Below are 24,012 nucleotides of genomic sequence, written 5' to 3' on the forward strand. Positions count from 1 at the left end.
GCTTTAAAAGGCTTTACAAAAGACTTGGGAAAATAAATCCATGGCTACACAGTGGTTCTTTTGTCTTCTGATATGTAACTGAAGCCATTGGATTTTGTTGGGAAGTCTGCTCGTGATATGTTGAATAACAAAATGCATCTAGCAGTGGTTTTACAGATGCACTTTGGTTTCTGTCCACCAAGGCAGAGAAAGTGGATGGCAACACAGAGATCACACAGTTTCAGCTCCTTTAACACTTGTCTATAGATATGTCTGGGGAAACTGGTTGTCAGGCTCACCTAATTTTGTCAAGCTCTGCATCCCTCTCCTGCTCCCAGGACAGCTGCAGTCCCCAATTCTGAGCACACCTCACTGCATTAATTTTCTTGTCTGTCAGAGGCATTTGGAGGAAACAATTATCTGGCACTTTCTGGGGGGAAATATCCTCTTGTTTAAATCATATTAAAGCAGAGATTTAATTGCTGCAGGTGGCAACATTCCTGCAGAGACAATCACAGCTCCTGGCATCATCAGACTGATGTCCCCAAGGGAGGCAGGGGCATTCCTCATGCTTTTCTGTCCAGCTGCATTCCAGAGATTGCAGCATTGTGGTCACACCTAAAGAATGACAACCAGGGACTAAACCTCTCCACCCTTCTGCATCCTGCCCTCCCACGTGCTCTTCAGTTTTTACAGAGAGTTTCCACTTAAAGCAGGCAGTGGCACTCATGTCAGTGTGGCTTTCACCAGGATTGGTTGTTGCTGCATTTCTAAAGAAAGATGCATATGGCCAAATTGGAAGCCTTTAACTCAGGAAATTTTTCTGCCTTGGCCAGGAAGCACCTTTTCCAGGGAAAGAATGTCTCTCATCTAAAATAAGGAAGTATTTTTTTTTTGCTTTCTCTTTAAATTTTTTCTTTAAATGTTTCTCATAACATTCTGCAAAAGCATCTTTGATCAGAGCCCAAAGAGAGAAGCATTTTAGAGAGAACCAATGACCTTCTTATAAACACTTCTTGTGTTACAGACTTATATTTATGCTTAGGTTCTCACTGATCTCCCTGCAGCCAACTGGGTCCCACAGCTGGAAGTAGGGGAACACTGGATCTGGACTGATGTTTTCAGAGTTGAATTTCAGTTTAAGAATTTGGGGCTTATAAACTGAAGTAGTTCAGGGATTAATATATATTAATATATGTGGTTATTTGTATACAGGGGCTCAGAATGGCAGTAGTATATGTTTGGAATCCAAACCCCAATGTTTTGGAAATCTTAAGAGAGACAAGATCAAAATAGCCAGACGTGTATTAAGTCATCCTGGATATGCATCAGTACTAACTCTGGACCCCAAAGACCATCTTGACATAAACCACCATAATATTTAGAAAAATCCCCTGCCCTGATTTTCCTGCCAGAAAACCCAGAGCTCCTGTTCCTGACTCCAGGAGGTAATGGAAAATGTTGCAGCTGCTGTAAGGATGTTCTCTACCCAGTGGCTGCAGCAGCTGAGCAAGGTCCTAAGAATAATCCAGCTTCCCATATTATCCCTCCCACTTTGGTGTCCATGTTGGAGGACTGATCCCTAATTGGGAAGACATGCCACATTGAACAAAAAAAAAATTTTTGAATTCTTAACATGATAGAAGGGAAGAGTTGTTTTTTTTTGTTGTTTTGTTTTGGTTTTGTTTGTTTGTTTGTTTGTTTGTTTTGTTTTCTTTTGTTTGGTTAGTTTTTTTTTTCCTTTCATGTAGGCATATTTCCTGATCTTTGTTGTCTGGGATTCATTTGAGGAGTAAAATGTTGCTTTTTCTCTCAACACTTTTTTTCCTTTTAAGACAGTATATGTATTTGTTGGGAAGGAGGACAGAGAGCTGAAATATCAAAAACTCTTTGCTGGCACAAATAAAAGCAGTAGTAAGACTACTGTGAGTAGAGAAGGTCTCACATCCAAGTTGACATGAGAACACAGGTCTGGAAGGACCAAGTTGACACAGGCTGAGCCCATTAGAGAACTCCTTTATGTGGCAGCACCAAAAATCCTGAATTAGGTGAGAAAGAGTAGCCTTTCAGAAGGAATAGCAGAATCCCTGTCTTCAGGGATTGCCTTTCTTCAAATTTGCATGGGGCCTCGTGCCTCATGCATCCTGTCACTGTGTAATTAAATAGAATGCATAGCCACACAGCTCAAATCTGGAGTGCAAATGGAAAGAGACAACTTAACAAAGGCCAAAAGCAGCTACAGAGCTGGTGAGATCTGAAGGCACCCAGTTTGTAAAGCTCTTTGGTAGTGTGTCAGATCCTGGCTAAAATCTGAACATCTAAAGGAAGCCATGAAAACTGCTGTTGTTTGAGTCAATGATTTGATTATTGTGCAAACAGATTTACAGAAAGACACATGTTCATTCTTATTTGTCCTACTGTCTTGCCACAAGTTCATGTGCTGAGCAGGATGCCCTGTGGTCTGGGATATCCCTGGGGTCAGCTGTGTCTCTCCAATTCCTGTGTCCCCCAGCCCTTCTCTGGGGGGTGAGGAGCAGAAAAGACCTTGACTCTGTATGAGCACTTGCTCAGCAGTAATGAAAACATCCCCGTGTTACCAGCTTTGTTCTCAGCACAAATCTAAAACATGGTCCCATACCAGTTACTGAGAAGAAAATTAACTCAGTCCCAGCCAAAACCAGCACAAAAGGATTGGAGTGCAGTAAACAGCTCATCTAAGATACTGTCTAAATGCTATTTTATTCTGCCTGGGTTAAAAAAAAAGTAACTGAAAATCAGCAGATAAATCAGGAATTGGATACATGGGCCATGAAGACAGTTGCTAGAGAGCGCTGCCTTTTTGAAATATCATTAGTTATTTATTATCAAGTATCTCTGGGTTCCTAAAATGGAATAATGACTGTCAAATTAATGTAGAATCAATGTCTTATCTGCTGGTAGATACTAAATAGGTATATAATAGGCTCTCACAATGAAAAAGAAAATCAGGCCAAAATCTGGGGGTAGTTCCAGTGCATAAAGGGGGTGATAGAAAGGAACAATGCATTAATTCAACACATAGCAAAATACAAACAGGACAACTCATGCTTAAAAGTTTGGTTATTCTTCATGAGATCTTAAATTAATTTTGAAACAAATCATAGTAAGAAATCAAATACTGTATCACAGAGTGATTCCATAAATACTCCTGTTTCCATGGATAAAAATAGCTAATGATAAATTTAACTAAAGAAAATCATCAGAAGTCGTAAAACTGAGATAATATCGATAATCTCATTTTTTAATATTGTCTCATAATTTATGTTAGTACAGAATTTCTCTGTAGAAAGGTAAGATATGAAAACTCCTCTGCTTTGGTATTTGCATATTTCTGCTCTATAACACTGTTTAGCACTTGCTAAAGTAAAAGTTCCATTAAGAAATCATTAATAAACTTGTTCAATAATACAAAATTATGTAAAGCTGGTACATATTTAGACATATCTCTAGATTAACTCAATTTATAGAAGCTTCAATAAATAATGTATGTATTTTAATTTTTATTTTCTAAGTACAAACACCTGCTTAGAGATTTTCTCCCTTTAAACCTGACTTTAAATCAGGTCTGCATCTACCAGCACAACTTTGGGTGCTTTCACCTGCAAAACCCTTTCTTGTGTTGTTTTTGGCTTTTGCCAAGCATTTGGGGAAAACACTTGCTGGTTGTTGGTTCATGAACTGTAATAAATCAACAAAAAATCAGTAGGTTTTTGTGTGGTGTGGAGTCATATCAAAGTAATTAACCAAGAACACAATCTTCATATAGTTTCTTTATCTGGATGTGTTTCCAACCAGACAAAAAACTAAATATGTGTTTGTCTTCCCCTGTATCAATATAAACTCTGATGTAATAAGTAACCAGTGTATTTCCCTAGGTAGCATTTTCATGAGCACAGTGCTTAATTGCCTGTGGTGATCACCTTGAGGTGGTTTATATTCCAAGATGTCATTGCAAAGGGTCTGTAATCCCAATTGCGCCACTTCTCTCTTTCTGAACAGCTTGATAGGACACAACCTGGTTATCAGGAGTGATCATCAGGAGAGTTATCAGGAGAGTTTGTTTCTGGCTGCTTGGATATCCACGTCTGTTAGTGATGACAAATGTTCTCAGCTGGTTTGAATGAGCAGCAGATGGTCTTAGGTGATCGCTGGGCTTTGGTGCTAGACTTCCTGCCCCTCTCAGCACAGCCCTCTGGGACATCAGGACCCCTCCCCTTGTGGGCAGACACCTCTGTCTTAAAGCAAGAAGGAGCTTGGAGGTGAAAATTTGCAGACTGTTCTCTTGTCTTCTAAAATACTGTTATGTCCATGTAAATATCTTGAATTAAGCATATTTCTGTGTGAAAGGTGTGCTGGCCTACAAATGGACAAGGGCTTCTGCTCCACCGGGCTGGGAGACCACGAGTACCTCATAAGCAGCCAGAGCAGGCTGTGGTAATGTGGGTTGGCTGGGAGACACCAGAGCTGCACATGCTAGAAAGCTGGGAAATGGAAAAGCAAAGCATTGACAAGGTAAACCAGGAATGTGCTTTTGAATTCTCCAGTTCTTGGTAAATATTTCTGGTCAGGTTTTGGTATAGCTAACATGATAAAACCTTTTGCTCCCACTGCAATTTACCTCTGGATAGGTCTTTCTCTTAGTGTTGTTTTCTTTTCCTTTTATTTTGATTTCTCTCTGGGAGAGGAAGGAAATTGTACGTGGTGGAGTTCCAGTTAGTCTGCAGTGCTTGCTCCTGTCTTTTCAGACTTGCCAGATGTATTTTTATTTCCAAAGGTTGTCTTTCAAAGAGTTTCTAAAAGAGAAGCAACAAATTGTGTGCAGAATGGAACAAATGTTAGCTGGGTTAATTTTAAAAATCATAAACATAATGCAACCACCCCCTACACATGATGATTCACTATAGGAAAAAAAAAAAAGCCTTTAGTCTTAGGTGCTCCAGCAGAAGTTGTAATATAAAACATACAGCTCCTGTGCCTGTGGTTCTGCTGTGCAAGATAAATACACAGCTTGAAAAACATAAACAAACAAAACTGAAATCCCCAAGCCAACATCTTATATGTAAGGAGACTGAGTGTTGTCTTTGAAGTCATCATGAATTACTGGAATGTTTATATCCTACTGTTCCGGCCTATTAGTTTTGAGCAGAACTGTCATGTAGAAAAAAGGCAAAAGGGATTCTCCCAGCAACTTTGGGAAGTCAGCTGCATGTGCATTCAGTCCCTTCCCTCGTAGGCAATTCCCAGCAGGCTGTCACAGAAGTGCTGCTGGACTAACTAAAGAGGTCCATGGCCAAAGCCCTTGGCTGGCTCTGCTGTATTTTGCCAGCCTTGATGTGGCACAGGAGCCCTGCAGATGAGCCCATGCTGTTGATATTTGGATTTCTGCACGTTTGGCCTTTGCTAGACTGCTCAGGAGAAATACTACCTGCTGTGGACTCCGTTACCAGAAGCAGGTCAGGTGGGTGCTGGTGCTCCCTGCGTGGGTGGTGTCAGCTCCCAAATCCCTCTGAGCTGCAGTTCTGTCCCTCTGTTCTGCCCCAGTGCCCCCTGAACCACAAGATGCCCTCAGCCTCCTGCATGGCCTCTGCTCTCTAAAGTGAGATGTGCAATCTGTGCATCTCCTCTTCTGCCAGCTGTCAGAGCTCCCTCCTCCCCACAGGGGCAGTGGGTGCCATGTGCAGGAGGTGCTGTGCTGGGCTTAGGGGGCTCAGAAATCCCAGTGAGAGAGGGAAAGAGTTAAGGGCTCCCTTTATACTGCAGAGTAGAATTCTGTAGGGACTGATTCTGCCCCACTGTCCTCTCTTGCATGTCTGAAAGGAGGTAATTTATAGAGAGATAGTTCCCACAGCCCCTTTTAGAATTACAGACTTGTTAAGGCTGGAAAAGACCTCTGAGATCATGGTGTCCAGCCATTAACCCAGTATCACCACCATGAGGAAATTAAAGGGCATCCTTTCTTTGACCCCTTGCCAGCAAGAGGGCACCTGCTGTTCCTTCCACGTGCTGTTCCCAGTGCTCTTGTAAATTTTAATATCTCACATCTTTTCATATGGATTATATGTAGGAAAAAATACACTATTGCTTATTCCTTTAATAATGGAGAACTGACTGAGGTGGTCTTAAGGTATTCTGGGTATCTGTCAAGTCTGCTATCATCTTCAGCCCAGCTGATTCCAAATACTGTATGAGAAACTGTTTCTCTGTAAGGATATCTTCTCTTGCAGAGACAAGTGCAATGATTTGAACTCTTGAATCTTGGGTCCTCACTGTTCCCTCAGATTTTGCTAAGCAAGGACAGAAGCACTGGGAAAAGATTTATATAAATGAAATAGTTGTAGAGTGCAGAATTACTGTCATGTGTTTGTCTTCTGGTTGTTTTATGTTCTTACCTTGTCCCTTTGTATCTGTCACTCTTCCAAGAGAAACTATAAATGAAAACCAGATAAAGGTGTTCTCAGAGCATCAGACCCAAAAAAGCCAATCTATGAGAGCAGGCAGCTTTTCAAAGGTGTTATCAGAAATTGAAGTGCATTTTCTGCTCAGTGTTGGGGTTTTTCCATCCAGTATCTGTGTCCGTGTATCTGTGAAACATTTGGGATGAGATATTGAAAACACAGCTGGTGATGGCTGCCAGGAGAGAGAAACAGCACAGTTACAAAGCTTACTCAGAAAGCTTATTCCTGTGATGAGAAAAATGAACTTCAAGTAACTATTATAAGAAATATCTCTGCCACACATTGCATTTCCCATCTGTAGAGTGTCTGGAACAGGAATGGTTTTGCTCTCCCTTCTGGGACCTGAGAGCAATCAATATGCACTCCCCATGTCCCACCCTCCCCAGGTGGGGTCAGTCTGGCACCGTGTCCTATTCAAATTTCTCAAATCACTGCAGCTGTGTGCAGCTGTGTGTCCATAAATGTGCCTTCTGCACCCTACCTCTTCCTTTTAGGTCATTAACTGGTCTGAAATCACAGTTCTTGGATTCAAACACTGTGGATACTGAAATCAAACACTGTGGATACTGAAAGAAGAGATCTTTCCATTGCTTAGCATCAGAACTCGCTCACTGTGTGCTGCTGCAGAGGCTGTGATTCCAGTTCAGTGGAATGAGGACAGTGCACTGAAATGTCAGACCTGCCCCTCAGAGCTCAGGCATTTTCTAGAGCAGGTGGACAGAGGTTTGTGCTGGGAGAGCACCCAGAAACAGGCTCAAAGCTCAATGCTGATTTGCACAGGGTCTCAGAGAGGGTCCCCTGTAATTGCCTGTCCTGTTTCAGAGCACTGTTTGTTATCTGGGTACTGGAAGATGTTGAAACCATTATCACAGGGTCTGTGATTGTGGTTCTGATTCAGCTCCTTCTTTAGAAATCTGTGGGAACCTCTTCTGTGTCTTTGGCAATTGAGTCAGGCTCTACATCATTGGTGCTGTTGCACTGGATCATGGAAATGCTTAAAGACAACAATCTCACCTGGGCCAGTTATTTGCTGATGAGGCAGGGGGAAAAAGGCATGTTTGTTTTATTTCCAGGCTCTGTGTGTCTTGGAAACGTTCCTTCTTCTTATGCTGTCTGTTAAAATGTATATTCTGCTTGTCAAGCTGCAGCAGAGGCCTAACCCCTGGGTGTGCTGATGGAACACAAATAACATCTTATTTCTTAACCCTGTGTAAGTGGAAATCTCTATAATGCTTTAGCATTATGTTTTATAAATAATTATGGCAGTGTCTTAAGCTCATCTGTTCAAAACATTGAAGGAATGGAGGAAAGGGAGAATGCTCCTTAAATAGACTGGGGTTTAATCAGTTGGTGTGAAAAACAAAATTTAAAAAAGTAGTAGTGCTGCATGTAAGTTTCCAAGCAAATGTTAAAATATAAAGGAACTGTAAAATTTCCTATCAGCCTGCCAGTATCCTTGCAGCAGTGCTGTGGCCTGAGGGACACAAGTCGTTCCTGGTGTGGGGTCCTTGGGTGCATGCTGGCCTTCCATAGGGGGATGCCTGGCTTGGTCAGACAAGTTCAGAAGGCAAAGCAAGTCACTGCTGCAGTGCCTGGGTGGTCCTGTTATTTTGGGAATTAGCTTCCCAACTAGCTGTGTATTGCTGGTACAGAGAGGGTGCCAAGTTGGTGGTGTAGAACCTGTGCCTTCATGATCCACTGGGATGGTCAGATATGGATCTGGAGAAATGTTACCATTTGTGAAGGCTGTAAACTGATGTGTGTTTAGTATGGATATATGTGACACAGCTTATGGATGGTGTTCTTAGAGCTTATGCCTTGGGAGGAAGCACAGTGCTTTAGCAGAGTTCAGTTAATGATGCCTCACAAAGAAAACAACCCATTCATCCCAGCTTTAGGCTCATTAGGAGGCCAAATCTCAACTTTCTATTAGCAGGGTGGTTCTTGACAGTTGTGAGTATTGTCCTGAAAACCAGGATGCAGGAGAGAGACAATGTGTTATTCAGGCTCTGGCTCCTGTTCAGATGCAAAAGTATGGATTTGAGCCTTTCTTTGGTTGAGCTCCTGGTTGCCTGCTGATCCAAATGCATCAGTCACTCCTTGGGAAGTGTAAGTGCTTCCTCAATGGCCACACAGTCTTGGCCTCCTGGGTTGTGCATAAAGGCTGGGAAAAGGACCATTATGTTTTAAGTCATGTGCAAATAGTGAGAAGAAGGGAAATGTTTTACAGTACCAGGTGCTAAATTAGTCTTTTGAAGTGTTGACATTTCTTTTAAATGTATAAAAGTTCCCAGGCTACACAAAACACTGCATTTGCAATTCAGATGAGTTGAATTAGAGTACTAATCTCAACCCTACTTAATAGATTTTGAGCTGGAAATCCCTGGGAGTGGTGCAGATCATCAAATCTGAAAACATGAGTGATGAAGCCTCATGAGAAGATAGTCACAAAACATCCAAATGTGTTTAGTGTGGTTTAATAGGCTGTCATTTTGTCAGATAGGCTGGATTTAAAGAATGGAATTAAACTACGGCATGACAAAACCTTGTCAATTAATAACACTTCAAAAAGGAACATGACAACTGTTCAGGGAAGAGCATGAATAAGAAACAGCTCTGAAGTAGAAGGAATTGGTAGATGCACCACTTTCTCTCTGGAAATCTGATGCTAAAAGTGAGGCATCTCTTAGATATTGGCCAAACATACTGCAAGGTCAGCCTTCTGCACAGTTCTTGGAGGCCTCTGCATCTTGATGGAGTCAGCAAGCCAGGGAAGCATGAAAACAGAAAGCAGGAACAAAAATCAGATTTTGGAATGATTTAAATGGTTCTTCAGCAAAGTTGCCTGCAAGAGCTGACCTGCTGGTGTACTTGATTTTTAGCATATGCAAAGCAAAATATGCCAAGAATCAGCAGAACCAACAGTATGGGAAAAGTTGCAGGGACTGTAACTTTGTGCTAATTTAATTTAAACCTTGAGGGATTCCCTTAAAATGTATCTTTCATGCACTCTCAACAATTGTTCTATACTTGAAAATGTGTCTAGTGCAGGCAAAGTGTTCACACCTGTCTCAGGCAGTTGGCTGAAGCTTTTTTCAAAGGGTGCTGAGAAATCATTTTCTGCAATGATTTCAGGGATAGGGGTATGGAATTGTGTTCTCCAGGAATCTCCAATCCAACCTGTCTGATGGATTTGACTAATTTTTTTGCTTAAGAATTGGTCAAGACCAAAGAGTTTGAGCCAAGATGGCCCATCATGTTAATCTCACACATTCTGTAGACATCACTGGAGGTGGAGATGGTGTTAGGTATCAATGCCTGTAAATGTTTGTTCTGAAAAATCTGGCATCTCTTTGTTGCTTGGATTTAGGCTTTGCTTGTGGCCCATCTGTGGCTGGGACACAGTAGCCCATTAGTACCTGTGAATATCTTTTGGTTCAGTGAATGCCACCCCATATTCCAGCTGAATTTGGGAACCTGTGTGTGTCAAAAACCTTGCAGTGTTTCCACAGTTGCAAAAATACATTGTATTTCTTCCAGTGCCTATTTTAGTGATTATGGCTGTGTTTGCACATCTCAGGAAGGAAACTGTGATAGTGCCTAATGCCAGAGATATTTGAGGCAAGTGCTGGTAAGTGTGTCCCACCTGACAGATCTGGAACAAAAAGCAACCATTTGCTTCCAACCCAGAACTATCAGTGTTCTTAGGGGAACAGTTTTGGAAGATACATTCTGGTGTAATGGTTTTGTAACAGGGATAAATGACCACTATTTCGGCCATGTGAAGGGCCATGGACTCCTCTGGGCCTTACACCAGAGTCAAGGATGAAAAGAAGTGTTTTAACTCTGTCTTCTAGCAGGCACTGGGAACATGGGGCTCTTTATGAACCCTGTGATTTATTTGAACATCAGCCTTTCTCTTTAAGGTCTATTTTACAGCAACATTGCATCTGCTGGGTGGGGTTTGGTGAGTGAGCAACCTGGTACCTTCCACCCAATTGTATCCCAAGTCCCTGTCATTAATCCAATATTAATGACCAATAAACTAAACTGAGGAGAAGGTAGATCCCACCATTTGCATGCTGTAGTATTTTTACCATGGGCAGGTCAATCAAATGAAAAGCCCTTCAGTTAGGGAGCTGAAATGCTGCTTTTGTCTTTACTCAGTTTATTATCAGGATGTGGTGGTGCTGCCTCATCACCCAGTGTCTTGTAATTACACTGCCTAATGGGATGGAGAATGGGAATTTGGCTTGTTTTTTGGTTTTGGTTGTTTTATTTGTTTGTTTTCTTTTTTTTGTCCTCCACAAAAATGACTGAAAAGCAACAGAGGATTCCCTCAGGGCTGCCATAGCTTGGGAGGGAGGAAAGTGATGGGAACCTGGATTTCAGACACTGCAACTTTAGTGTTGAAAGGGATTTTCACATTCAACATTTGCAAATAGCTCAGGAAATCTTGCCACAGATTTTTGTCCCTGTGAAGCACAAAGCAGCTCTGTGGAAGAAGTGCTGAGGGAGTCTTGCTACTTCCAGGGTAGGTTGGGGCTATTTTTATGTCCAGAACACTTAATTGGGTGTTTCACCCTAGAGTCTCCCTGTAGGTATGCAGTTGTTAAACTCTTTAGTTGCTGATCAAAGGGTGTGATGAGTTAAAAAAGGGAGTATCTTACATTCTTTAATGGTTATTTTTATACACTAAATAATAATATAAATATCATAAAACAGGAATGCTGTAATCAGCCAGAATCTTAAATGCATTCCCAAATAAAAGTTTCCACATTCTATTAAGTGTGCCTGAAGAGGCACACTTAATAGAGGCTACCTGGGAGAACTAAAGCCATTAATAAATACTAGAAACAATCAAAGGAAAGGTGAGTGGACTTTGCTTCTTCTCCATTGCTCATTTTTATATTTAAATATGTATTTTGATCTCTTTGTTCTCGCTGTAGTCTCTTTTCTCCTTGTAGGGCTCTGAGTAGCAGCTGAATTTTCCCAAAAGGGAATTGCTCAAAGGTGAGGTGTTCAGAGCTGAGAATCAGTGAGGCACTCAATGCATTCAAATGAGCTGAAGTTTGGAAGTGTTTGGCAAAGTGTAAATGGATGCTGCAGAGGAATCAGACCTGCTTTAGAAGCTGTTGTATAAGTCCATCCTAAATGCAAAGGGTTTTGGTATTGACCCTTGAGCACATGATTAATCAAATGCATTAAGGTTTCAGTAAATCAGTAGCTTGCTGGGGTCTCATCTGTAACCTCCAGCCAGGGTATGTAGAATAAATACATGTGAATAAAACTAACATGAATGTGGGAATAAAACCTGTGAACACTTGAAGGAAGAAGGCCTGGGGCATTTGCACTTGAATTTTAGTGACCTGCTTGTGAAGAGTTGAGGGGAGGATCTTTGGGTAAGAGAAGCATCCTTTGCCAGACATAAATATTTAAACTAGTATACTTTCTATGCCAAGCAGGCTTAAGGAAAAGGAGTGAAGAAAAACCTGGTTAGTGTGAACGTGGCAGAGACACAGCAAATGTGAGATAGTGTATGGATTTAACTGAATTTAAATACCTTTGTCAAAGTGGCCTCCTCACTCTAAAACTGCTTCTGTGCCCATAGTGCTGCTTTGGTGTGTATTGATACCTGATGGGAGCTGTAAAGATGGAGCCAGACTGTTCTCAAAAGTCACCAGAGAAAAGGTGAGGCAAGGGGCACAAACTAAAATACTGGAAATTCCACTTATACATCAGAAGAAGCAATTTTACTTTGAGGATGATCCAACACTGCAGCAGGTTGTCCAGTATGGTTGTGGCTCCTCAATCTTCAGAGATATTCAAAGCTCAAGTGGACATTGTCCTGACCAGCCTGTTGTAGTTGATCCTGCTATGACCAGGGGACATAGACCAGATTATCTCCAAAACTCCTTCCAGTCTCAAGTATTCTCTTATTCTGTGAGTGCTTGCAAAGGAGAAGAGTAGTTAAAAAATGGTGATGGAAGACGGACTTACCATCAAGAGTTCCATTTGAAGGGAGGAAAACTGTAAAACTTAAATAGAATCCAGTAGTGATGGAAGTTCTGGGAAATGCTGTGTGCAGTAATGACTTACAAAGTAGTTGTGATAGTAGAGATGGGGAGTGGGAAGTAGGTGTGGGTGAGAGACAGCACACACAATGAGGGAAGAAAAGAGGAATCTAAACCCAATCACTTCTCTGCAATGGGACAAATGGCAGAAGAAGCAGCAGCTGCAATGCATCTGCCCTGGGCTGCCCTGCCTGCAGGACTCAGGGCTGATAAGGGGAGAGAACTCTTGGTGGAGGTGAGAAGGGTTCATAATTAGATTTATCTGACAGGTAGCTTTAGCATGAACCTCTCAATGCACTTGTATCTCTACAACAAACAGATAAACACTGATAACTCTCAGCATTGACTCAGAGATGATAACCCATCATTCTGTCTCCAACCAGTCTCCAGACCTGAGCATGTGCCCTGCTGGTCCCTTTGTACCACCCAGAGGCTGAGCATAACCCACTCCCTTTGGTTGTAGGAAATCCTGAAACCAGTGCTAGCCAATCGCTGAACAGGGGAGAAAAATACTGATCAACAAAACATCTCAGTGCAGTTTTGCCCTCATGCTGGTTTGTGTTTTGGTCTCTTGGCTGGCAATTCCCATGATGGATTAGGTAAGATTACTTGTCAATAAATAAAAAGAAATTAATCTTCCTTTGTTCCTGATCAAAGATCTCCCAGATGGTAAGACATCAGATGGCCAAAATTTGGAATGAATATTCAGTTACTTAAAAATCTGGGCTGAACTTGATAGGAGGACATGTTCTTCAGGATTGGCAATGGAACAATTCACCAGTACTATGTAGTCCCTCTCTGGATCTTTACAACATTTATTCTGTTTTTATTAGAGGAGAGTTAGAACCATTGATGTTTGAGGAGGTGAGGCATGTAGCTTTGAGTTCCATATCTGGATTTGACATAGCATTCCCATCAAGTATTTGGGCCCAGGACTTATATCCACCAATGGAAGCCAGGTGCCTTGGTGATACATATGCAAAATTCATAAAGCTTTAGGGGTGCACAGTGTTGGAAGATGTATTTAAGCTTATCTGTTCTGCTGTGGCCTTTGTCATCTACCCAGGCACAGAATGGAATTTGAAACATCAAGCTCATTGTTTAATGTCAGATTCTCTATCGTGCTATGTCAGTGTCCTTGTTTGACTTGGAAACTCATATCTTTCAAGGTGAGCCCTCATTCCTGGGAGGGTTGAGAGAATTGGAGCTTTTAGTGTTTAAACAAATATGTAATGTCATACCAGTGCCCAAGTCTTCAGTGACTCTCAGCTAATGAGCTGGAATTTGAGCTGTGACTGTGCAGGAGTCAATGCTCATAGTCACCACCCCGATACTCAGAGCAGGTTCCTGGTTTGCTTAACTCATAGTTAATGGTGTATCTTTTGGCAAAAGGTGTGGTGTGTCATCATTAACCATTTAAATCCTGCAAAGTGATGGGAGAACTTACTGGAGCAGAGGAGGAAGTGGTGTTTGCCTGGCCAGAAATTCAGGGTCTGCTCAAGGAGGGCAAATTCTTGCATGGGAGTGCAGCTGTCAAAGGGAACCACTGTTGTGCAGTCCTTAAATTGATATTTGAGCCCTGTGGGGTTTATTTTGTTCAAATGGCTTCTGCAGTGTCTCACATTTATCCAACTGATCACTTGTGACTGCTGTGCCACCCTTGCTGCCTAGTACAAGGCTCAGCCATCTGGAGAAATACAGGAGTGTAACTCAGGGAAATTAGGTCAATCCCAATGCTTTCTCCTTAGTTTATTGTAGTTTCACCACATTTTAGGCTCTGTGTGGCAACCCCAGGTGCCTGTGGTAGGAATGACTTCATGCACATCTTCTTTCAAAGCATGCAAACCATGATTCTATATTCTTGATTTTTGCATAATGTTCATAAGATAAAAGAAGGAAAATATGGCAAAATTCAGCTGAAATAGGAATTTAATGGTACTGAGTCCTCTTTTACATGAGCTAAATGCATTATCCACAGGAGTTTAACTCAACATCCTCACATAGGGAAGGGTACAGGTGCAGGTGCTATAGCAGTATAAAAGATCCTTCTTTTAGACCAGCAACAGCAATTTTAAACATGGTTTGCGTTGGTGCTGTGCACACACAGCAATTCATGACTCTGGAGTGACTCTGTCTGTGGGATCTCCTCAGTCCATGTGTCCCTCATCTGAAAGCAGCATGTGTTCAGCTTCTTTTGAGACTCTTACAAGCTATTCCACATTCAAATGCAAATACTTAATAAACCAAGCTTAAGGATCATATGATTTTTTAGACAGAAAATCTCATTGCTCAGAGTTGTACACATATTTGGCAGATTATAGGTTTACCACTGGCAGATAATCTTTTAAAGAACCAGTGGCTTTACTCCTTTTGTTAACTAATTAAAAAAGGAGAAAGAACTTCAAGCTGTAATTAGACCTCTTAAAATACATATTACTCCCTGAGTGGTCTATGCAACTAGGATAAATGTATAATTAGGAGCTTTCACCAAACATGATTAAAGCCAGTCATGTGTCCTAACCAACAAACATTTATGTGTGCAGGAGATTGAGAGTAAAGTTGGTATGAAGGTGTGAATAGAAACCGCATCATACATTTTATCTGTTGGACCTGATGTTCCAACCATGAAAGCTCTTCTCCAGATGTAAATTCTGGAAGGAGTGTCACATGCATAGCTTCTAGTGTTTGGTGACACTGGTGACAGTAATGAGACCAGGTCCCTTGGACCCCATGATCTGTCACTCTTGTTAACTATGGCTTGCTGACAGTTTAAGAAATGTAAAAGTTGGTAGGTAGAATTCTCTGTTCCTTATTAGCACATCCCCAGGGCACAAGGTTTTATATCCCTTCCAGAACACTTCTATTTTGAGGAATTTGGTTTCTTTTGCTTTATGGCTAGAGGGTGTTTTTCCTTCTATATATTTAGGAGATGGGAAGAAGAGAGCACATCCATTGACCCTTTGTACCTCCCATTCATAGGTAGGAGTGCTTTCTCCATGCATTCATTTCTGGTGATGTCATCTCTTCAAGGGAAATTCCCAGGAAGGCTGTGGCAGTTCTGGGTCTCTGCAACCAACATTCTTTCCATATGTTGGTGGTTTATTGTATACTGGAATCCTCCCTGGCTTGTGTCTCACCAGCCCCACAAGTTGGAGAAAGGGACCAGAAGCCCTTTTGCATCCTGACTTGCTCCTGGAACTCATGGCAGCCAGGTTGTGTGGCTCAGGTGTCCCTTTCCAGTGGCACAGCCAGGCTGGTGCCTTGGCACCGCACTGCTCCATGGCTGCTGCTGTGGAATCCCAGCACAGCCACAGAGCTGCACCTTGGGCTGGCACACGGGCAAGGAGGATTGAGGCTGTGAACTCCTTCCAAAAACCCCTCTGCATCTCTCCAAACCAGGAGATGGTGGCAGCTCTCATATGACTGCTTTGCAAAATTAAAGACAAATTAATTGCTTGCTCTAATAGTGCCTTGTTTCAAAAAAACTTTCCATTTCAAGCTTTTTGTTTTAGGAAAATACTATTGATAAGTGTTGGGGTTGCTGGGCTTAACCAATGGGGAAGGAATTAGTTCAGGTCCTGAAAGCTGACTCAGATATTTTCAGTTTTCCTGCCAGAAACCTGCTTGCACAGATGAACAAGTTACAGCAGAGTTACCAAGTCATATAGAAAGAAACTGGCTTCTTCAATATATATCAATTTCTGCTTGGGGAACAGTGAAATTCAGTTAAAGTCTGAGCTGCCGGTTCTGCTTTTGAGCACCGGCAGAATTGAGCTGGTGTCAGCCCTTTTTCTTTCATTAAACTCCAGAGAAGCTTGAGGTAGGACATAAATGGAAAAGCAGTGGGGGGAGATCCACTGCAGAAGAAGTGGCAGAGGTGTTCTACTACAGCTGTGGAGGAGAACAGAATTTTCCTCAGCATGTGGAATATCTGACTTTGCCATGTGTTTGTACAGGTTGCCATGTCCATGGACACTTGGAGAGGAAAAGGGATGTTCTATGGCTGTGTGTATATAAATGTACACAAAAAATAGCAGTTGTCTGTATTGCATATGGAGTGGTTTTGAGACCATGAGTGGTTCATGGAATGCCTGTGGTCCAAATGAGCAACAGCATAAGAATTTTTGAGTGGTTTTGTTGTTTGTATTTTTTTCTTCTTATATGAAAAACAAAAAGACAAGGCCTGTCATGGATGGGACCACTTTTTGCCTTGAGGAGCTCCCCAGCTGTCCCTCTTCAGAGACAACTACAACATACGTTTTGAGTGACTGATTTGAGATGGAAGATGGGGGTCCCAGCTCATATTAGTACATTAATTTTATCATATCTGTTCCAACAGGATGAATGCTAGCCAAAGATCCCAAAGAACTAAAAAGAGGAATTAGCTCTTTAATCCTAGATATAGAGCTCCAAAACCAGGCACAGTATAGAATCAATTATAAATAATTCCCTACATTGTTTTAGATTTTTGTATGTTTAATCTAGTTGTCACAACTCCATGGCTGGATGGTCCATAGTCTTGAATATCTGATCTCAGAAGGGCAATACTATTCAGGTCTTTATGTGGATTATGCTTTTTATGAAGTAAAAATTTCATTACTTAAGTTAGAATACCACTGCTTCAAAGAACATTGTTTAAATATTGAACAAATATTTGGAGTGTGTCAGCATAGGATAAGCCAGGGAGAAGGATTTGAGGAGGAACTGAGAGAGAAGAGTGGATGTGTTACTTGTTGCAGATGATTTCATTGTATTGGGCATCTGATTCCATGGTATTGATGAAACTGAGTCACTCTACCACAAAAGGAATACTTGGTACAGTTTCCTGCTTTGCACAATGATTGTAAGAGGAGCCTTCTCCCAGCATTGTTTGGAGGAAATTCCTACCCAGTGCATTCACTGGCAGCAATACCGGCTGCTGAGCACAAAATTGTGTCATTTTTCTGTAGGTATTTCAAATTTGAGGAACATCCAGTGCATTTACAAACTTGACATTCTTCAGTTGTAGGTAACACTGTCCATGCTTATCCCAGGCAGGTGACTACTATGCCTGTTACCCTCTCTGTGATCCAGATCTAAACTTCCTCAGAAACCACAGCCAGCCTCCAGTTCCTTGCTTTCTAATTTTGCATGACTAAGCCTTTCAGCATGTTATAAATACTGTTGCTCATTCAAAATACATTGGTTACCTGTGCACCAATGACTGCCAGCATATTTCTGCAGTGGAGTGGTTGAGCGTTGGGCAATTGACATAAATTAAATCACTTGAGTCACGGTATTGCCCTTTCTGCTCACACCCACGTGTGTGAGTTACGTATGTGCAGCTTGTGGGAGATGTATGAATGTGAGCAGCTCTGCACACACCCTGCCAGCAAACAAGGAACTTGTATTCCTGCAGAAAATGGGTATTGCTCCAGAATTCACACCTAAATATGAGGAAGTGAAGAGTACACAAAAATATTTTGTTTCTGTGGCTATTGGAATCCTCAAAATATTATTTTCAACGAGGAATTACAGTGAAGAAAACAATGCAAACATGTCAGTGTGATAGATTTTTGTCTGCTTATGGATATATTTATGACTGGGGCATGGGGCTTGGAGTCTGCATGGCATTTTCCATGTTTGTGAATGAGACTTGTAGTCTAGTTTGGCTTTGCTGTAGGGCACAAAATCAGTCATTTCCCTTGACTTTTTCCTATCTGAAAAAGGAGAATTGGTAATTGCTCAATTTTGCCAGATCACTTTCATGGTTAAGGATGTATCATTGGCAAAGAATCACTGAGTGGTTTGGGTTGGGAAGGAACTTAAAGCCCATCCCACCCCCTGCCATGGCAGGGACACCTTCCACTATCCCAACACTATCAGGGTGCTCCAAGCCCTGTCCAACCTGACCTTGGGCACTTCCAGGGATGGGGCAGCCACAGGTGCTCTGGGCAGCCCATACCAGGGCCTCACTGCCTTCACAGGGAAGAATTTCTTCCTAATACCTAATTTACACCTGCCTTCCTTCAATTTAAATCCCTGCTGTTCTTCTCACAAATGATCTACAGACTAATGACAGCAAATTGAGGATTTGTATAGGTTAAATTTGTAGAAATAGATTTCCCTGTGCTTACAAATTTCTGCATTGACTGCTTCATTTCTATCCTTGCAATTATTTCTGGGTGTAGCTCAAGCTGCTTAGACGGCTGAGAGTTTGCTCCTTCTCATGTATCTGGTATTCAGGCATCAAAGCATTGTGTCTTAGCCTGCACTCAGCAGCACCCAGAAAACTGCAGGGGCAGTGAAAGAGCTTAGGTTGAAAATCAGGTCCTCACAGTTCATGAAAGTGTTGCTTGAAATGGGCCATTAAAAAAATCTATTAGATAAGCAATTCCTTTTAGACCATTTTAGGTTGTGTTGTGCCGATTGTGAAGTGTATCCTCCTCCTGTGGGACTGCCCTTTGCCCAGAGAGGCAGGTAGTTCCCTGGGCAGCTGAATGCCTCTTGCATGCTCCTGCCCTGTGTGGCCCCAGGTCATTCCCTGCAGGTCCTGCTTACAGAGTACACGGATGTTCCTGGGCTTCCCAGTAAAGCTCAGGTCTCCTCTGACAGTTATGGGGAGGTGTCTGCTGCTGTTCAAAGCAAGTGGAGTGAGATGGGTGCTTAGCACCTTTGAAAGATTCCATTATTCCATAGCTTTTAGTGAAGGAGGACATTTAGTTTGGGGGATTTCAGGTTCCACTCTTTCCCAACTTTGAAGTGCCTTTAGGATTTCCCAGTCAGAGCCTGTCCTTGGCACACTGGGGAGGATGGGTTGTGCTTGGCAGGAGTTGCTGTTCCTGGATCCCAGAGCAGAGTTACACTCACCCACCTCCCCAGACCTTCCCAACTCAGCAAGAATTATCTAGGAACAAACTGGGGGTCTTCTGCCTCTTTTAGGATATATTCTTGAATGTCACTGAGTACATGTTTTATTATTACTTTTCTTTCATGCCTATAAATCTTCACAAAAAATACTGTCCCTTTCTTCTGGGCAAAAGACAAATGAAACAACTCTGAAGTTCTAAAAATAAATGCATATAGGAGGATCATTTTCCAGTCACATGAATTTGTATTTCCCTGACTGCTGTCCATCCTGAATTAAAAAAAGCCAAGGGGGGCATGCTAATGTTTCTATTTCTTTTCTCAGTATTTCTGGCTCCTTGTGCTCTCACGGGGTTTGGTTGGCATCGGTGAAGCGAGTTATTCTACTATTGCACCAACCATCATTGGAGACCTGTTCACCAAAAACACGAGGACCCTTATGCTGTCTGTTTTCTACTTTGCAATTCCTCTGGGCAGGTGAGTGACATGAAGGCTCTTCTATCTGCTTAGGGCTTTTCTCTTAAATAAACTCACATAGATCTGAAATTGCTAATGATGATAGTTCTTGACTTTGGCTGGAATGTAGACAGGAAAATATTGTGAGCAGTGACTAATTAGTTGCAGGAATTAGATTCTTTTTTAGCATTACTGGTTCATGTGTGACTTTTGGGAATAAATGGGAAGTTTGTTGTTGGTTTATTTAGGTTTTTTCCTACTTTTTTACAGCAATGGGGTGGAAATGGAATAAAAATATTTTAGCTTTTTCTTTCAGTGGAATTTCTTTATCAGCCCAACACAGTATCTGTTTGTTGGGTCAGGAGGGAATCTGCCATTATCTTTTATTTTTTAAAATAATGGCTGACCCTCTATTGTGAGATTGTCAGCAAGTTGGCTTTGCATAGTTTGCATACCATTTCCCAGAGCTGAACAACATCCTGGGAAAAAGGGCAATATGGGTTCATTTCCAGTAGGGAATACATGGGCAGCATGTTCCAAACTCAGAGAGAAACTTCTGGTGGTGCATTTTACAAGCTGGAGCACTTACCTGTGAGATGAAACTCACAATCATCATTTTGCTCTTGAGGAAAAAAGAGAGAAACAGATCTTTAACTGGTGAAAAGAATATTTTGCCAAGAGGACCAAGGATTCCAAGTATTCACATATAAAATTCAATGAACTAAAAAGAAATTACAAATACTCATCTTGTTGAGCCTGATTCTGGGACTTCATTATCTCAATATCCAGCAACAGCGTGGATTACCAAGCCATGGAGGAGAGGACAAGGGATGTAAACTGGAAGAGGTTTTGATTGGATATTGGGAAGAAATTGTTCCCTGTGAAGGTGGTGAAGCCCTGGCACAGATTCCCAGAGCAGCTGTGGCTGCCCCTGGATCCCTGGAAGTGTCCAAGGCCAGGTTGGATGGGGCTTGGAGCAACCTGGGACAGTGGAAGGTGTCTTTGCCATGACAGAGGGTAGAACTGGATGGATTTTAAGGTCTCTTACAACCCAAACCAGTCTGTGATGATTCATGTTTAGATTTTGGGGGCTGTCTGGGTAAAATACCCAGTTTTAAGGAGGTTATAGCTGACAACCTCCAAAGCTTAGCAGACTCTTCAGTAAAGGAAGGAGGGATCAGGGAGTGAGGCTCACAGTTGCCCCACTGCAATCCTGGCAACTTTTAGCCAAGGCAGTCTCAGCAACAAATGCAGCAGTTTTGAAAAAGGGTTGTTACCTTCAGTTCATGTTGAGAGAAATGTAGCTATGTTCACCTTTAGTCTCTTCTAATGCACCTTTTGTTTTATATGTGGCTGAAGGTTTCCTATTACACTTCTTGCATGTTCCTTTTGGTTTTTCTTCCAAGCTACTAGAAATTAGTCTCTTCCTGCTTAATTAGAACCAAGTACTAATTAGGGGCAAGAAAAAAAACCTAATGATGGAATATCACTTGTCCTTGAAGGGCACTTTTTAACTGAAAGCTTGAACATAAAATTGTTTCATATTCATATTAGCACAGAGAAAGGCCTGATGTAGAAGTGAAATTGGGAAATAAATTCTTTTTAAGTCTTTTTTTTCATCCACTGTAGATTGAAAGGTCAGCTATAAACTTCCAAATTTCCATCAGATTTGGACATTTTTAGATCAGCAGTGCTGGGTAGAGTCACATACTAGCCACCATCTGCTTCAATCCCCATATTGCTTCCTGTAGGACAAGACAGCTGAGGACACACAGTTGGTTGTACCTCTCTTTGCCTTTGTCTAAGAACAGCTGTGACTGTGGCACAATTAAAGCTCTGACCAACTCGTATCTTGGCCTTTCTTGCAGTGGCTTGGGATACATCACCGGGTCCAGCGTGAAGCAGGTTGCTGGAGACTGGCACTGGGCACTGCGGGTAAGTCCCTCTTAATGACACATCTTAATGAGCATGGGTTGGTTGATTAGTGTTAGGAAGAGTTCCATCACACAATGGCTCAATCTGTTATTATATCTGAAAGGTGAAGGATTGGAAATTACGTCTGTGGATGTTAAGTGCATGGCAGATGCACCCTCTAAGCAAAGATGTGTGGGCTTGGCTTGTGGGACTTGGTGTTTTCCCTGCCTGGGAGCAAGAATTTTCCAATCACTTTGTTATCAATCAATCAATCATTACTTCTTGATGGGGACAGGAAGACGAGGCATTGGCCTTAAATCTACTCCACAGTCTTTCAGTCTCCTGCTGTCAAGAAACTCTGAGAATGGCTTCCGGCTTTGAGGAAAAAACACTTTGTTCCAGTTTCCGCTTGTTTTTCTGCCCTGAGACAGTCCGTTTCCTTCTATTTTAACCTCTTGGGACCCTGATAAATGGGCTGAAAAGATAATCCACTCCAATCACATACTCACAAACAGCTTCTGCACACAAAGATGTCTTGAAAGAGCTGAGAGGAAGTGGCCCAGCAGAACTGGTTTCTGACCTTTGGTGCTGTGGGTGGCATGTGAGGTGCATTCTCTGGCTCTGGCACTTCATGGAGACCATGAATCTCGTGAAGCTCAGGCCAGCACTGTTTATAACAGTTGGTGATGAAATGCAAGGATTCCCATCTGAGGCAAATATGCCCTCTGTGACACAGGCCATGCCCAGGGTAAGCAGAGTCAGGAACATCACCATGTTCATCTGGGAGAGTGGAGGGCAGTTTCCAGCTGTGCACCTGGAGTGGAAAGTGGAGTAGCCTAAAGCTTTCCACCAGAAGGATGCTGCCTTATTAGCAGAAATATTTAAGAGTAATATGAACTTTTGAGCAGAGGCGAACCAAGAAGTGAAAACCCCAAAGCCTGTCCTCTGGTCAGTGGGCTTTAATTGGAGCACTCTTGGAAAACCCAAATCTGTCTGTAAAACCCATATGGTTAATCAGTGAAAAGAGATCATCACTGGGACTCTTCAGGTGGTGTCTTCACAGTTATCCTGAGAAATCCAAGCTATCTGCAAGACTGTTCCCCTTACAGGTCGTGATTTCCATTAGAAATGACACACTGGTGCCCGATTCCCTGGCTGTACAAAATACGGGGAATCTGATGAGCTGCACACACATCTGTGGTGTTTGCTTTGGACACCATTGCTCAGTCTTTGTAGTCACACAGCCCATATAGAAAGCATCCAGACATCAGTGTAAAGCAGTTTCCATCCCTGTGGCAATTATTGTGCTCTTGCAAGATGGGAGTGATTCCCCAAGATGATGCTTCCCTCTGTGGTCTCCTGTGGGCTCCAAACACAGAAGAGGTCAGGAATAATCCACACTTCAGTGGGCTGAAAAAGACAGAAGGGCACGTGGACAAGTGGCAGCTTTGTGTCTGAATTTAACAATAAAGTGAATGTTTCACTGCAGCGTTACTGAGTGACCATGGATATTGTCCTGGTGGGTACATAAGCTTTTGGATAATAATCAAAGAGACTTGCTGTAAAAAAACAGCATTTCCAATATTTTTTACCAGTGCTGTGTCTTCTGTTCAGGTGTCATAAGGATACTGTATCAGGCTTCAGTGTATTCCTGGATGAGCGATTTTCCTGACTTTTAAGTTCTGAAATACTTTTGTCTTTCCTTCCCTAGAGGGTTTGTGAGTTTGTCATCTTTGGACATGAAACACTGCTCCATGTGTAAAGGCCATTCTCAGGATAATAATAAAAGCTTTTTTGTTAGGTTTTTTTTTTGCCTTTTTTTTTTTGCTTTTTGCTTTTTTTTTTTTTGACAGGAATTTATTTTTTTAAATAGCATGTCTAGGTGAGATGATAGTTCAGTGAAATCCGTGTTCCTGTATTCCTAATGGAGCTATTTTCCATTCTGGCAATAATGGAATTTCAGTGGCAAAACAAGAATATTTTTTATAGCTTGCAAAATGCTGTGGGATCCTTGTATTTTTGCCTAGTACTTGGGAGAAAGGATTGGATATTGGGAAACCAAACCCTTGAATCTGTTGTTTCCCTACCTTCCAGCCTGAATTTTCAGTGTTTCTTGGTCTGTTGTACTGAGGCAACCTGAGGAAGATGCCTGAAAACAGGAAGCCATAGTGGGTTAGCTGGAAGAGGAATGTATATCAAGCAAGGGTTTTCAAAGCCAGCACATTCCCTACATCCAGAATTCTTTCAGC

The 24,012-nt window shown here is 42.0% G+C and overlaps 1 protein-coding gene across 8 annotated transcripts in view; it reads left to right on the forward strand.

The window, feature by feature from the left end:
* Positions 1–24,012, forward strand: part of LOC110482089 (sphingosine-1-phosphate transporter SPNS2) — a 133,622-nt gene that overhangs the window by 62,441 nt on the left and 47,169 nt on the right. For 7 of the 8 annotated variants that reach the window (XM_085557566.1, XM_085557563.1, XM_085557561.1 and 4 more), the window contains exons 4-5: positions 19,719–19,870; positions 21,718–21,784. In XM_085557566.1, coding sequence (XP_085413692.1) covers positions 19,719–19,870; positions 21,718–21,784 — 219 coding nt within the window. Of the gene's footprint in view, positions 1–4,365; positions 4,531–19,718; positions 19,871–21,717; positions 21,785–24,012 lie in introns of all 8 variants that reach the window. The other variant, XM_085557567.1, reaches the window with a different exon arrangement.

The sequence above is a fragment of the Lonchura striata genome, chromosome 19 (assembly GCF_050655825.1).
Source record: "Lonchura striata isolate lonStrDom1 chromosome 19, ASM5065582v1, whole genome shotgun sequence".
Taxonomy (NCBI): Eukaryota; Metazoa; Chordata; class Aves; order Passeriformes; family Estrildidae; genus Lonchura; species Lonchura striata.